Source organism: Triticum aestivum, chromosome 7B, assembly GCF_018294505.1.
Source record: "Triticum aestivum cultivar Chinese Spring chromosome 7B, IWGSC CS RefSeq v2.1, whole genome shotgun sequence".
NCBI lineage: Eukaryota > Viridiplantae > Streptophyta > Magnoliopsida > Poales > Poaceae > Triticum > Triticum aestivum.
In genome coordinates this window covers 457,943,202-457,960,146 of record NC_057813.1, presented here as the reverse complement: position 1 = coordinate 457,960,146, position 16,945 = coordinate 457,943,202, and the positions used below count along the sequence as shown (strand labels likewise).

Below are 16,945 nucleotides of genomic sequence, written 5' to 3'. Positions count from 1 at the left end.
CAATTCATCTGAGCGAACTGTATGTCGTATATCGCACACACCTTGATATGGCTGCCCCTTTCTGTTGTTCTGTGTCATGGCAAATAGTTCGTATGGATCAACTGTATGTCCTGCATCGCACACGCAACTAAAATATGAACCGTGTTTGATGTCTTCGCAATCGTAAATGTTTTGCATCTTTTTTGACGGGTTTTTTACATCACCATTTTCGATTAATGCATTGCACACAGTTTTGTCAAAGGGTCTCTGATCGCAGTGTCGCGTTAGCAGCATCCTGCAGTAGTGACCAAGTGATGAACTGATTCCACAGCAGGGCAGATATCACAGTCCGCATATGGGGCAATCGCCGACCAATGTTTGTTGACCATGTTGTCCTTGGTATTGAGCTGGCCCCAAAAAGCCAACTAGAGGAAAGTCTTGTGCTTAAGGGGAATCAGCGCATCACAGACCCAACTCTGAAAACTGCAGTTAACTCCACGAAATGTCCACGGCTGATAGAAGTAGCTTGTGCTTATCTTCTTACTCATCACAAGAATGGGTGCGTGTGTCCTTGTGCGTGCCGTCATGAGCCACATCCGAAATGAGCTGGTGCGGCGACGGGAGTTCTTGTACGGCTGTTTGAGAGAGGTTTGGGTGAAGTTGCACTGCCCAATTTCCCTCTGAGAATTGTGGTTGAGAAGAGCAAAAATAGTTCATGGCAAAAGAGTACAGGACTGGGAACACCTGCCAAAGCCTACCAGCCTCAAGCCAGTGATCATGCCAGAAAGATACAAGGTTTCCGGGACCCAGAGCACAACGTGAAGAGTTGACCACCAAAGGGATGTGGTCTTTGAAACCTTTCCACATGGTCGTATCTCTACTGTTAGCACCATAGGGTATAGAAACCTTGCAATATTGTGAAGCAAACCACTGGAAGCAAGGGACATCAGAGGATTGCGGGATTTTAGCGGCAAACTTACATAACATGGCCTGATTATGTGCATGCAGATTTCTGACACCAAGACCGCCACTTCCTCGGGGGAGGGTAACCTTGTCCCAAGCCACAAGGCACTGACCACCTTTAACCTTGCTCTTGCCCTACCAGAAGAAAGCACGCAGAAGGATGTCCAGCAAACTGATGGATTTTTTAGGCCATGGGAAACACGACATGAAGTAACTAGGAATGCCAGCAAGCACAGAATTGACGAGGGTAAGGTGCCCCCCAAAGATAGGAAAGTAGCGAGCGAGCCCGAGAGCCTGCGGTCTACCTCGTGGATGACTGGCAACAACATTCCATGTGTAATTTTGTGTTAGGGACAGGGGCAGCCCGATGCATGTGCATGAAAAGGAGGATACGGGGCAGCCGAACAGTTGAGCGATCTTAGAAGCCACCGCTGGATCCACGGAGACAGGCACCAACGTACTTTTGTGGTAATTGATGGTCAGACGTGAGAAATCCGAGAAGGATGTGAGAATGCTCTTGATGACAGTGGCCTGTTGGATGTCTCCTCTGACAATGAGCAAAGTATTTTCATATAAAATCCTTTGTACTATATTTCACAGAAAAATCTAACATCCACTTCAATCTCTTTTTACAATTTCTTTGTTTCCCCTGGCATCAAACACTCATTGCTAATCCTATATACTGTATATGATTTAAATGGACATACCACTCTAATTCTATGCTTTTTTCTATTTTCACATTTTTTAAAATCCGGCGAATCAAAGAGACCCTGTACAGTAGTATGCTACCCTACAGACTCTAGAGAAACTGTCTCCGCTCTTTTGAGTTTTGAACCGCTGAACCGCGACGCAGTGCAAAGTGCAAACTGCACCATCCTGCTGTGCTGCTGCCATTTTTATGTACCCAACCCGCCCTGCCCTAGACGTTACCAAAGAAGGGGAAAAAGGGCGGACACGCCAGGAAAGAAGAACGAGAAAGGAGACCAAGAAACGACCAGACCAGGAGGAACCAAATCCCTCGACCCTCCCCCGCGACCTCGAGTTCTCGAAGAATCCATTTCTTCAAGAGCTCGGCTGCAGTCCGCACGCACGCAGGGGGACAGCGCGGAGCTGCGGAGCCGAGGCGGCCCGCGGTCCCCATCCCCGCGATTCGGCCGGGATCCGGCCGCGCCGCCGCGGCCATGGACATGATCGACAGCATCGAGTGCGTGTCGTCGTCGGACGGCATGGAGGACGACGACGCCATGTCCTCCAACCTGCCCCGCCCCTTCCTCAAGGCCTCGGCGGCGGCCATCGCGGCGGCCAGCATCGGGGTGGTCCCTGGCGGCGGCGGGGGCGCGTCCGGCGCCGGCGCGGCCGGGGGGATCGCCGGCCCGCTGATCCCGCCGGCCACGAGCGTCCACGAGCTCCTCGAGTGCCCCGTCTGCACCAACTCCATGTACCCCCCGATCCACCAGGTCAGCGCCTCGGTCCGTGCCCTTGGATTGTCTCTTTTTCTCTGATTGCCTCCGGGATCTTGGTCCGGTCCTTGGAATTCGCGCGGTGTGTTTGATCTCTGGCGCAGGGAAGGCGGGATCTTGGTTGCTTGTTTGGGTTTCTTTGGCTGCAACCTCATGTTTTGTGGATGTCATATACTATTATACTTCATTGTTTGCGTTCTAGACACAATTCAAGTCACGCAAGAACTGAAATTTCATGACTACGACGCCAGTGCATCACAATCAATCTTGATAAGGAGAATTCCCGTTGAAATTTTGCGTTCCCAAGTGGAAAATTAACGCTGTGAAGAAACGGTGTTATCGGGAGTTAACATACCAACTGCAGGAGGGATTTTAAATGTGATATATATGATTGCACGATCATTCTTGGCCTGAGGGTTGGAGGCAGAGTGTTATAATCAGGATGTAGTTTAGATTCTTCAATAGTTTCTGAAGGTTTTGGGTTCTGACAATTTTAGATTCTTCATTAACTGAGTACTGCAATGCTGGAAAAGGAGATTATAATGTTTAGTTAGGTCCTTAGGGCATTTGAACTGTACCATGCTTTGCCACTAGTTAACAGAAAAGAATACATTGTATGTTGGAGAAAGAACATACATTCTCATGTAAACCGTACTATTCTTGTTTTTCTTTAAAATCAGGAGGCAGTATTCTTTTGTTTTTCTTATGTTTGGTTGGCAGAATGTTTGTTAAACTCCACCCACCTCTTAATCTAATCTTCGACACAGTTTAGCGAAACAACTATAGCTTTATCGATTGATGTTCTTGCTAACCACATTATTCAAGTTAAAAGTGTAGCGAATATTCATCAAATAGAATGTGTGTAACCGATCATTTTCAAAAGCAATTGTTTCTTGTTGCTTGGTGACTGATGAGCATATAGGGACAATGAAGATTATGACTGAAAATATTTATGTCACATAATTTATACACTTGGGCATGATGCATACTAAAATACATTAGAGTAACATGTCAGGTGTTCATCAGTTATATATGGTTTTGGTGAATGAGTAAACACATACGTAATGATACTTTTGAGTATAGCTAAACAACCTATGTGTTGAGGGCTGGGATGCTTCTGTACTTGATTTTATTATCTATCGTATACCTTACCCACACATGCTGGTCAAGTATCACAGAAGTTGCTTAACTACTGAACCATGAGACCTAATCTTTGAAATTTATTCAAGTGGAAACCAATTCTTTCATCAGGACTAGCTTGAGTTACACTAACATCTTCTTGAATACTTCACCGGCTTACAAAAATATCATGATAGACATAATGATATGTTGGCATGTTTTTTTATGACTGATAATTAATTGTGTAGGCCCTTCATAGCTGCATCAATCCAGATGAACAAGCTTTTGTGAACATACCAGACTAGGCACTAAACATCTTTTATGTTTGGTGAACAAGCTTTTGTTTATATTTGATAGCCTACTTCCCAAGGTTACCTCATTTTTCTTTAGGTGGAGGATATATTAATAGTCTTCCCATATGTGATGTCTTTCATCAATAAGTCCTCTTGTACCTGTGCATCTGTTTTTACCAATGCTAAAGGTTTTGAAATTTTGTATTCAGTCCTTTTGTCCCCCCCCCCCCCTTTTATGGGTATGCTTATGTGTCTTTCCCATGTAACGGAATCATATGAAATGCATGATTTATTTTTGCATGTCTTGAACATGTGAAGTGTTCTGTTAGTATAAATGTTACATGAAGCCTTCAAAATTTCTGCTAATGCACCCTGAATAGATATTCTTGCTGGCTGTGTGTAGGCAGTGTACTTCCCTCTTTATACTATAAGACAAGATGCACAGTTCAATAGGACGTGCCTTCCAGATGGGCTGCATATTCTTATAATAGCCTTCTTTAGAAGGGATTTCTTTTCCAATGTATAGTTAACATTAAATTTTATATTTGACTTGAGTAAATCTAGTCCTTTTTTAGTAAATTGTTGTGGCGAGAAGGAATACAATATCTGTAGCAACATTATACTGTTAAACAATACCAATACATCAGTACAAATATGCTTACACATAATTGATATTTGTTAGTTTGAACATTTTTGTGAATCTTATATACTGTACTGGTACCTACTACCTAGTCTTGCTCTAGGTCTATACTATCTAGTTACTTGTTGCCTAACTAGCTTATGTACCTTCCATTCTGTTTTCATTTATTTGTCTGGATTATGCATTTCAGGTTTTTGTTTCTATGGCCATCTATCTCTGTACGTCCAAAAGTTTGACAATTTAAGTTGACAGTGACAACAAAATAACATCTTGCTATTTTTGCAGTGCCAAAATGGTCATACCCTTTGTTCTACCTGCAAAGCTCGGGTGCACAACCGCTGCCCTACCTGTCGACAAGAGCTGGGCGACATCAGGTGTTTGGCATTGGAAAAGGTGGCTGAATCACTTGAGCTACCGTGCAAATACTACTCACTAGGTTGTCCAGAGATCTTCCCATACTATAGCAAGCTCAAGCATGAGTCGCAGTGCAATTTTAGGCCATACAGCTGCCCTTATGCGGGATCTGAATGCTCCGTTGTCGGGGACATTCCTTTCCTTGTTTCACATCTGAGGGATGACCATAAGGTTGACATGCATTCTGGGTGCACATTCAACCATCGTTATGTCAAGTCAAACCCCAGAGAAGTTGAAAATGCAACTTGGATGCTAACTGTAAGTGTTCACAACCTTTTCATCTCTAGGCTTGTACACTTGCCTATTGCATTTACTTGATATCTTATGTCCACCTGTATTTTGGGGAAAAGATTTACAATACCACTAGATTGCTATCTTGCTGTACCTTGATCGGGCTTCCATCATCCTTCATTATAATATCGTAAAGAAACTTTTGTTGGTCCTAGAATACTGGACGGCCTTTCAGGACGTTTCCAACTACTCAAAAGAAAGATGATAGCTTTCCCCCTAGTGCTAGCTACTTGATACATCTGCCTATGCCTGTTTCTTTTTCTGTTCATTTACCTTAAACATGCGAATCAAGTGATTCCTATCTGACACAATGCCTTCATCTCTAGGTTTTCCATTGTTTCGGGCAGTATTTCTGCTTGCATTTTGAGGCCTTCCAGCTCGGAATGGCGCCAGTCTACATGGCATTCCTCCGCTTCATGGGCGACGAGAATGACGCAAGGAACTACAGCTATAGCCTTGAGGTGGGTGCCAATGGCAGGAAGATGATATGGGAGGGCACGCCCCGGAGCATCCGGGACAGTCACCGCAAAGTGCGTGACAGCCACGATGGCCTCATAATCCAGCGGAACATGGCACTCTTCTTCTCCGGCGGGGAGAGGAAAGAGCTGAAACTGCGGGTGACTGGCCGCATCTGGAAGGAGCAGCAGAACCCCGACTCGGGAGCCTGCATCCCTAATCTCTTCAGCTGAAGTGAATAGTTGGCAACAGGATCATGTGATTCAGGTGTATATTGAAGAAATGCGGTTGCCGATTTGCTTTTCTCTCTTTACAGTTTGTGTTTGCGCCTTTTCGCTTTTTCAGCCACTTTGTTGTAACATGCTCAATATTCTTTGGGGTGGTTGGTGTTATCAAGGACAGCACGTGAAGCCTGCTGGAAATCACATGATGATCATTCTCCTCTGCCTGGTCTGTGTCTTGTGATTCCTAAATGTCTGTCATGTGATTGTACTTTAATGATCTAGTGATGTATGATTGTATTCTCAGTTGCTTGAAACATGCATGCATCAACTGAGGAACTGCTTGATACATTTGTTACATGCACCTCAACTATTTAAAAGAAAGATTCTATGATTTATTGGTGCGTTTGGTTTGAGCCTAAGCCAACCACAAGCCAAAAAAATTGGCTAGTCAATATACTGGATAAGGTTTTGGTCTCCCAGGTTTGGTCCAATGTTGGCAAAGAAAAATAATTTATAATTGGATTGAACATGCGGAAATATTAGCAATCATTCAAGCAATGCCCAAAAAATTGGCCATGAACAATTTTATTTTCTTATCTGCGTGACCAAAAAGATGATAGACCATCTATACATACTCACTTCAAGCTGAGGCACATTGCCTCAAGTTAGGAAAAGTAAGACACAACCTTTTTTTTAGGAAGAAAGACACCCGATAATGGCTACACTCTTCATTTGCTCTTCTCGGATACTCGCCCAATGAGCCAACCCCACTTTGCCTAGCTGTTGGCGCGCGGTTTTTCTATATTTGCGGTTGGAACTTGATTATTACGAGGGATGCACCTGGCCTAAAGCTATTAGGCTGGTCATAGTGGGGAGTAACTTAGACTAGTAATATACATATGTTACTAGTCTATGTTACTACCTTCATAGTGGGTAGTGTCATAGGTGTGGTAAAATAGTTGCCTTCATTTATTACTTTGTAGACTCATTATGCATTGGAAACCGCTATGTGATGGTAACATATTATGTTACTCTATTTGCCTCTTTCCTCATTGACTACTTGCCACATCATCATTTTTGCTTATGTGGCATCTATGTTACTACCTATGTTACTCCCACTATGACCAGCCTTATGCATCCTCTGATTCGTACGGGCATCCTCAAGGGGATGCACCAAAAGTCCAAAACCTCTCTGGCCGTTCCGATTTGTTTGCGGACGTGTATGTGGAAAGAGCCCAGTTATCCATCACAAATTAGACACCCAGCGACATTCCCCATTTATCCGGCCCTTTTTTGGGTTCATTTTTCATTTCCAGCCCAACTTGAATATTCGAAAGACACAGCTTAAACATACAAATACATAGTTCAAGTTTAGAAATATACAGTTTGAACATAAATATTATTCGGAGGACATAGTTTAAGCATACAAATACTTAAAAGTACTTCCTATGTTTACTTTTATAAGACGTTTTAGACTATTTAGACGGTGCCCAAAACAGTTCAAAGCTAGCTGTCCAACACGTCTTATAAAAATGAATGGAGGGAGTACATCACAAATCTGTTGACTTACATGATGTATCCACAAAGGAAAATGTTCTACGAGAACATTTAGAAGTTATTGATGCACTTCTAGATCTCGAAGTTGCTGATGCATCTTGAGAAAATGTGCAAACCGCTATGCCTCTTCTTCCAAGAGGTGGACATATGTGCCATGGTTTTCAAAGTTAACATTTCTGTACACCATCACCCTCATTTTCCAATCATGTTGTGCACGATCATACAACTAGTCATCATCTTTCACAATGTCTTGGGATCCCACATATTTGTTGGTCCATGTACAATAGCCCATCAAGCTTGGAGCACTTCAAATGCCCTCTCCTCATCCTTCCTAGCACCTTCCTGCATTTGGGCAAAGAGAGTTTTCTGTTACCTTGTGACTCGGGGATAGTCTTCACAATCGTCACCCATTAACGGAAAATACTGGTGGCAACGTAGTACCAGATGGTGTACTCGTGCCCATAAATGGTATAGTTGCACTCGGGAGCCTTGCAACACAAAGTCTTGCAAACAATGGCGATCGCTGGAGCATGTTCATGTTGCTATGAAACCCTGGCTTGCCAAAGAAAGAGTGCCAAATCTACAGGCCGTGTCATGTCACTACTTCCGGTATGATGGTGGGCTCTTGGGGTATGATCTTGGTATCGTCCTTACTAACCTACTGGATAGTTATTCCATTCCTAGTGCATGTACTAGACCGAACCAGGCATACTGGGAAACCCTCTTGATTCTCCAAATGCCAAAATCTTGGTTGTGTCGGCACATTTGGTTCTCTCAAGTACTCTTCGCCAAACACCTTCACCACTAAAGTGGAAATCTGACCATCATTTTAATACATGACCTCTCTGCCATCCGGATATACTCATCAGCAATGTCTGTCCCGTTGTACCATGTGCAAACATTCTCATAGCAGTAGTGCATTTCGAGAGACAAGAGAACCCAAGTAGCCTGGTGCAATCCTTCTTTAGCGTGAAGTATCATATTCATTCACACCTTCACAATGCGCAAGAACACATGCCTACGCATCCGAAAGTGAGGATGAAAGAAGCCCTAATGAAATGTCAGATCGGCCCATGAATAGTCAGTGTAGAGATCGACGTCACCCTTTCCCCTCTTTTGGTTATCAGTTATCTTGCTCGACGTAGAACCCATGAAGTTGAGAACATGCTCCTCTTCCTTCTCCAATGCTCTGAGAATACTCAACATTAACATAAACTCATAGTCGTTGTCACCTTCTTCCGATGTCGACGATATGAAGAATTTGTTGTAAATAAAAGCATCATTCATGTCCATCTTTTATACCCCACAAATGTGGAATAAGAAAGCGGCCAAACTCCATTTCAGACATTTTCATTGAAAAAGTGATGCACAAGGTGGACGGTATTTGTGGCACGGCGTCTAGGATGCATCGAGAGTAGCGTCCAGACGACGAGCGCGTTCGAGGGTGATGCTCTGGGTGAGCGCGTGACTAGGTTGGGCGCGATTTGGGGTAGGAATAGAGGATGAGATAAGGAAGATAGGCGGAGGGAGGAAGGGGGCTCTGGAGTTTGAGATGGGGCCCACATCTCATTAGTACGGACAACCCTCATTTATCCTCCACGTATGGGCTGGGTTTGGGGAGTCTGGACAACCAGGACATATATCCTAGGTTTAGTGCTGGATGACCTTTTGATTGTGTTTGTATCACAAACGACCAATACCTCATAATTTTTTCCTCGAACGATGCTTCTTTTGGAATTGGGGCGGATCATGCATATTCAACGTTTGTGTGTAAACAAACCTTTTTTTTTCGAATAACAAACCTTTTTCTTTTGCATTTGTATTTTTGAGATTGCTCATCACAAGTGTCATGTGGTGTCTGAGGGCATCTCCAACGTTGACGCCCAAGGAGATGTCATGAGCGGTGTGGTAGGATTGGAACAACGCCTCCTACTCGCCCACGTCCACGTCCGGCGCGATGCCCGTGCCGCGGGCGAGTTGTCCTTTGCATGCTAGTTCTTGTCGAGGAGGCGGAGGTTGTAGGCCTGGTCGCCCTGCGCTTGTAGGAACGTGACGTGCCGCTCTTCCAACACCATGTCTCTGTAGTGAGCACGTGCCTCATCCATGGTGATATCGACATGGGACATCGAGGACCGTGCCGTTGGTTCGTCGTCGGGCGCCTCTTCCATTGGGGCATCCGCATCGCTGGCCTCCGGTGAGCTCGTCCGTCTGTCGGGCTACCAGCTGACTACAATGGCGGTGATCTCCTTCGTCTTCTCGGACGAGAGGTTGTCCCAGAGGGCTTTGGATCTCGAGGAGGCCATGGGGGCGTGCTTCCGAGAGGAGATAGGGAGCGGGGGAGGTTGGATGCATCTGTTGTTGAGCCTAGAGTTTAAATAGCGGGCAGATGGCAGGGCATGCAGCGAGGTGGCTAATGGTGGGCAACAAACAGACGAACAGATGGCGCCGGAGTAGGTTTCTCGGCAACTGCACATATTTAATGTAAGGAGGCGGACGGACGAGCCGTCGCTTGAATGCGGGGCAGTCGCGTGCGCCGGGAAGCGGCGAGGGCGGTGCCCTCGGCCGGCGCATTGCTTCAATGTCAAAGCGACATGAGAGGTCGCATCCGCTTTGGGCAGGTATGAATGCAACACTGACACTCTGGAGCGACGGTGACCGCTTCGGGCGTGAAACAGTGCGAGCGAGGAAGAGGGTCCGAGTGGGCCAGGGGATGTCGGACGCTTGTGTGGCAGCGGGCCGAATGCACGCAAAGGCCCCCGATTTACTTCCGGTTCGGCGTTGCTATACACACGACAAGCTCATGGCCGACGCCTGCACGATCGTACGTGGAGGTCCAACAACGAGCCTGTATTCTGGGGCCATTTGTTTTCTTTTTCTAGCTGATGGCTCGCAGATCGTGTCCAATGTATTGTCCATGAAGCAATTTCGCTTTCGGTTTGCGACGAAAATGACGTTCGTCACCATTGGGACTTCATGCCCTAACCAACGAACATGCCCTAACAAAACATTCTCTTCCACGGCAAAAAGAAGAAAAAAAGGCAGAGAAGAGTGTAAATCTTCTAACGCCGGCCGGGAACGTGAGCTTTGGCCCGAACCGTCGCAAGCGACAGGCCCTCCCTCCGTCGTTTCCAAAGAAAAGATTGAAAAGATTTTAGCCCATCTGGGTTTTAGCTCCACAGCCACCGCCGCCATGGCCGTCATCCCACCCCTCTCCCTCCTCCTCCTCCTCCTCCCCTAGCCTGGCGTCTGCCCCGAATGGCGAGCGCCTCAATCTCCTCTCTGTTCCTTGCGCTACCCGTATTCCCCTGCCAGATCGCCGGCCGCCCCACCCTCGCGCCCACGAGTCCCCCCGGCCGCCTAGCCCCCGCCCCCAGAATCCGTTCCTCGACGCGCTTCGCGTGTGCCCGCTGCGAGGCCGCCCTCGTCCCGGCGTGGCGGGTCCGCGCGCCGCCCCGTCGCCGGAACGTGCTGCGCGACAAGGCCTCGCCGCCGCTGGTGGTTCGCCCTCCCAGCCACGAGGCCCTCCATTCTCGTCACCAGTCGGACAAGGACCGCCCTCCTCTGGTTGGTCGTACTGGAGAACCGCAGCCTGCTTCGTCCGATGATCACGCGTTACCGGATCCTGAGGAGAAATCGGACATTTCTGTTTGTCTAGATGCTGGTCCAAGTGGGAATGCAGTGGCTGAGTCCAACTTGGATGGTCAGAAGGATTTGGATTGGGATGCGGAGGAGAGCCATTTCTGCGGCAATGGGACTGGTCCCGTATTCAGTGTATATGAAGACCCAGACGGCAATGCAGTGCACGTTGAGGTGAATGAGGATGAGATCTTTAGCAGGTGTGCGAGTGCCGATGGAGAAGGGAGTGGTGATTTGCAGTCCATATTATCTCGTACAAGAGTAATGGCTGAGCAGTTTGAAAGTGCCAAACGTGAGGTTCCAAAGAATAGCTCACTGTTTCGGTTTGTTGCCGCTGAGAAGAAGAAATCGTGTGTTGCCGATACTGATGCTTCAGTTGTGCAGACAAACGGGACTCCTTCGAGGGCTGTCGCATGGGGTGGTTTTGCAGCATTTTGTGGTGTGTGCATCGTATTGATCGCGTCCAAGTTGATTTGGAGGAACATCAAGGTACATTTTTCTAGTAAGTTGTTCCATGCACTTAGACCAGGGATGAAAGCTGGTCAATTGGACAAGGGTAACATCAAGGTAATCAGTAATGCACATAAGTTTCCAGGAGATTTACTGGTAAGACCGCAGTTAGAGAGGAGGGAATTGATGAACAACCTCAAAAAAGCCAAAATGTCAAGAGAGCGGTTTTCTTTCAGAAATATATTTAGCTGCAGTACTGTTGCAAATGATGACATTGCAAGAATAACTGAGATCAGAAGAATGGTGACTGATGTTCACACTCTAGAAGAAGGAAACCTTAGAAGAAGCAAAGGGGGAAACGATAATTCTGTTGTATTTCCGCACCCAGTAGTTGCCACCGAGGAAACAATCTCAGCAAGTTATGTTGGACAATCCATATATGTTGATGACGTATCAGAGTTAGTCAGTAGTGAATTACCTAATATTAGTTCGTCCAATGGTATTACTGAGGAAAGTGTCAAGCAGCCTGTGGATTTTAAAAACGGAGCACCAATCATAGACATAAGTGTAAAAAACCAGTATGTCATTGGAGCATTTGAGCAGCCTGAGTACAGGTATAATGATGAGAGCACAGCTGATGCAAAGGATAGAACTTCTTTCATACATGCAACAGAAAAAGAACTACATATTTGTTCTGCAGATGATCATAATGTGAGTCCTAATACCATCAATACCCCATCACCTGAGTTTGAAAGAAAAGAACAGTTTGCTGAGGTAACTGCAAGTATTCAAGGATTAGAACCATCTGAGCTGTTCAGTAGTGACGAACAGATGATTCGTATAAATGATAGTGCTCATCAGACCATCAATAATGTTGTCCCAGAAACAACTGATGTTTTTTCACCTAATTGCTTTAATATTTCATCATCTGGGTTGAAATACAAGGGAGCATCCCTAGCCAATAGTGAAAATGATATCAATTGCATGCAAGAAACTGAAGCACCGACGACCTTTGCAAATGATGCTCAGACGGCTAACTGTGAAGACTTTGCTCATTGTGTAAGAATAATAGGTACAGAAGCAGGCAAAGATCTACTAATGACCGATATATCCACTATGAAATCACCTCAGCTAATCAGCAAAGAGCCTGTGGATTTGACGACAGATAACATGCAATCTATGCAAGAACCAGAACCATCCAACCATGATGACAAACAGATAAGTTATGCAAATGTGAGGAGCCATAAGATAGACATAGTACACAATGAGACAAGGACTAGTTTAGAAACAGTTCCACTATATGCCCTACAAGAAGAAACAGTTCAACACAAAGGTGCAGAAGTTGAAATTTTGGAGAAGCAAGTGAAAATCACGTCCTCAAACAAAGAAGCCAGAGCGTATCTGAAAAAAGATAAAGCGAAACTACAGAAAGAAATGTGCAGTGATAAGCTACCTGGAACAAAGTTGTCAGCAGAAGGTGTACCTGGAACTGGCATTGTGGTTGATCCATCAAATGGTGTACAGAAAACTAAAAAAGTGGCACGCAAACGGCTGAAGAAAGTGCAAATCAATCAGGGAGTTGCAGAAATAGTCGCAGAACAAGATGTCGTTCACAATAGCAGCATGGTTGATCAGGTAAACAGTAGCCAGAATGTTAAAAGGACAAGAAGAGGAAACCAGACAAATGCATTTCGCACCCAAGGATCTCAAACAAGAGAAGAAATTCCAGAAACAGCTCTCATGGCAAGTTTACCTGATGATGCACCAAGATCTGAAAACATGAAGCCTCTTGGTGACGCAGATTCGTCTGCTGGAGCACTATCTTCAAAGGTATCAATAATAAACTATTGATTTGCAATATCCTTTGTAGGGCTGCTACTAATTTGTTTCCAAAAGAGAATTTTAGTACGGTACTCTTTTAGCAGTATCATTCCTTAATTTGGAACTCTTCCTAAGGTCATCTTTCTAATAAGAACCAGGTAACAACAGTAGTGTAGAAGGATTAAGAAAATAGTAGGTGTCAGGTGTAAACTAATGAACTCTTGATGGGCGAAAAACCTTGTAACTAGGAAGTTATCGAATTTTCACCACATAATTATGATATACACCTAAAAATCCCGATTGGAAAGAGAGAAACTTGACACGCTATAGTGACAGGCGAGGGTGAGTGAAGCCCCGTTAGCTACAATTCTATATGTTCTTTTTTCACCTCTTTGATCTGCCTTATCACTACAGCCACGCATTGAGTGAAAAAGTGTAACTTGTGAGTAATATAGAAACATTTGCAATAACTCCCACAAAATGCTGCAGGAACAAGTGATTCTCTATGTAACACAGGATTTAACGTCTTTCAGTAACTATTCTGGAACATCCTATTTTTGATCGGACTGTACATTACTGGTTTGCTTAGGCAATAAATTCAAAGAAAACCATGACCTAATCCTTGAGCTCGTCCTTAATTGAGTAAATGCACTCATCGTCCTTGAACTCAGTCATGTAGATCCACGAACTTTATAACCAAGTATTCATCCATCTAAACTTCTTAGAGGCTGCACTAGAGGTTCATATCGGTTTTCAGTCTCTGACTGCTTACAGGTGTGTTGACTATGTAAGCATGGCATCCTTCCCAATTACATGATGGCATGTCTTCCTCATACTGCAAATTACTGGTTTACATTTACCTGCATGATGCTTAGTCTGGCGTTGGTCAATGGCTTGAAAAGTTTAGATGGATCTATATCTTCAGAACATAAATAATATCATTATCATATTTTCTCTTGTTTGTTTCTGAATCCTGGCGTTCCCATGTTTCTGTTGAAGGATGTTCTTATGGAATCTCAGCCAAGTAGGTTCAGTGCCCGTAGGACGAGGAAGGAAGAGTTAAAACTCAACTGTCAGACTTCCGAAAGGGTGGAGGCAGCCACAACAGAAACTAAAACCAACATGCATGACTATAATGTCATGCATGAGGGATCAACTGATTTCAACAAGTCAAAGACGAAGATGGGTGTAGCTGCTGCCAAGAAGTCCACAAAGAGGTAGACGTTTTCCTAAGAACTCTCTTTTCTAATAAGTCAAAGATCATATAGAACGACTGTGATTGGTATGTACACACACTTGTCTGAAACTGTCTATTGCACTTCCTTTACAGAAAATCATTATCGAAGCGTACCAAGCCAAGTAATGCAGTATCAAATAAAGACTCAAAGGAACCCACTGGTGACTGATGTGCCAGGAGATGTATAAAGTGTTCCAAGTAATGTCCTCTTTGTCTCCATGCATAGGTACTAAAGCAGTTTCTGGAGAGTTGGCCCAATTAATGTGTAGCAAATTTCTTGGCGAGGGATAGTGGCAATATTTGCAGTACAGACATAAACTGCAGAGGATAACTTCTCTCGTTAATCTAAACAACGAGTCCATCTTTGTTGTTGATGAAAGGGGGTTGAGCTAACCAGGGAGCATGGTAATGTATAGTCCAACTGGATGGTGTTCCAGTAATTTGCAAGTAGTTGATGATCTATAGGTCCTATTCCATTTGAGTTGGAGCATCATTATGAAAGTTTAGTCAACAATAGCAAAGTCTCAGGTGTATACTCCAAACCATGTCATTGTCGAAGTGGCATCTATTTTGAACAGAAGTAGCACTAAAGTAAAATGTACGTTTTGGTCTGCAAAATCTAAAAATAAATGAAGAAGATGTTCAGAATTAGGCAGCAAGAGCGGATACTTGTAATATTGTTAAAAACTAAAACAAACAACTCCATATGTTACATCAGAATTGCAACCTTACCCATTTTATCCGATTGAAAGATATTTATAAGATGCAGTAATTACAAAAGAATTAAGTTTCAGCGATTTTTTTGTACAATCCTTGTGTGGTTGCAGATACTGTTAACGCATCAGCGTATTGCCAAGATGGGACCTAAAATTAGTCCTGTTAGTGGACCAAACTCACAAGCTTGACAGCATATATTACATGGGACAGATGAACATGATATATATTTCATAGCTCAATCTGATGTAACTGGTAGACTTTTCTCTTGTTCATTGTGACAACTTGTACTTGGAATAACTATTACACATGAATATATGAGTAAGTGGATCAATACAGGAAACATTATAAGTGATTTGCACCATTAGTTTAACCTTTTCAGTTTTGGTATCAAGTTCCTAAACATGCATATTTGTTTTCCATTCGTTTTGGAACCAAATTGTCTTTAAAAGTTTAAAGTAGATACTGTAGGATTGAAATCAGTGTATGTTGTATGTTCCTTATGGAGGTTATAACTCATTGCTGTTGCTCTTAGACTGCGTAATCTGTTGGTGAAATTTGCTTCCTATGAATAGAGCTCCTTCCATGGTTCCATGCCATCATTTTTTTGGGAAAACACAAAGGATCTTTTCGTCTCTTTTCATTGAAAAGGTGGGAGGTCGGTTACAAACGTCCTAGGATGAACGATCAAGCGATCGAGCTACAGTACAATCAGTGCACATCCCATGAAGGTGGCAGCACCACTCTGAGCCCAGCTGCTCCGGCCTTTGCCCAGAAGGAGGCTTCCTCGGTTCCTCCTTGATCCGATCAACTGGCGTGTCAATGGAGGGCCTTGCGTTGTCGAAGTTCCATGCCATCATTGAGTTATTCTCCTGGTCAACAAGTCTCATTGTTGTATACCCCAAGGCACACCACAGGGAGCACTGCTGGAAGATGGCCTGGCGGCGGAGGCTTGGTTGGGGGTGGGTTTAGGTCGTAGGTGAGGCTAATTTCTTATTGCTTGAATGTACTGAATTCATGACTCCCTTCTATAGAGACGATCAACTTAGGCTCAAGAAAGCAATCTCCAACTTAAGGTAACAAACCTTGTCTAATGGGAAATGACTAATAGATAGAGTAGATATGAGTGCATCCATATGTGCTACTAGCAGCTTGTGCTGCACAAACAAGGACTCCAGGACTAGTACAACAGTAAACTGCAGTGTTAGTCAAAGCAATTAGCAGGCCTAAAAATTGTTATACTTGTTTTGGGTAAAATAATTGTGACGCCCGGGTAATTAAGCTACAGTGATCCTCTGCTAGTGATGCCACGTCACCTCGATTATAGTTGCTAATCTCGAGTTAGTTCGAAACCGATTCAAAATTCAAATTGAAAATTTGGTAAATAATAAAAGTTTTCAAACATTAAAATAAAATTGTTCGGTTTGTACTAGATATTACATAGATAATTATGGTGTAGGAGACACAGTTTTATAAGATGCATAAATATTTTGAATTGAATTAAAACAGAGGAGAAAATAAATAAAAGAAAACAAACTAACAAAAAAAAGAAAAAGAAACCCCCCAAACCCCCGGGCCAACCGACCCAGCTAGCCAACCGGCCGGCCCAGTCGGCCAGCCCACCCCGGCCGGCCCACCGCTCCCCGCATAACCCCCCACCACCCTCGAACCCTAGCCCGATCCACCACCAC

General features: G+C 44.4%; 2 protein-coding genes across 2 annotated transcripts; both read left to right on the top strand.

Annotated features, from left to right (window-relative positions):
- Positions 1-1,861: 1,861 nt before the first annotated feature.
- Positions 1,862-6,142, top strand: LOC123157150 (E3 ubiquitin-protein ligase SINAT5). The gene is made up of 3 exons (XM_044575394.1): positions 1,862-2,399; positions 4,740-5,126; positions 5,486-6,142. The coding sequence occupies exons 1-3, from the start codon at positions 2,124-2,126 to the stop codon at positions 5,846-5,848; spliced, it is 1,026 nt and encodes a 341-aa protein (XP_044431329.1). The 5' UTR covers positions 1,862-2,123; the 3' UTR covers positions 5,849-6,142.
- Positions 6,143-10,506: 4,364 nt separating this feature from the next.
- LOC123159361 (uncharacterized) lies at positions 10,507-15,041 on the top strand. The gene is made up of 3 exons (XM_044577190.1): positions 10,507-13,312; positions 14,303-14,520; positions 14,634-15,041. Exons 1-3 carry the CDS (start codon positions 10,652-10,654, stop codon positions 14,707-14,709), a joined length of 2,955 nt encoding a protein of 984 aa, XP_044433125.1. The 5' UTR covers positions 10,507-10,651; the 3' UTR covers positions 14,710-15,041.
- Positions 15,042-16,945: the final 1,904 nt, after the last annotated feature.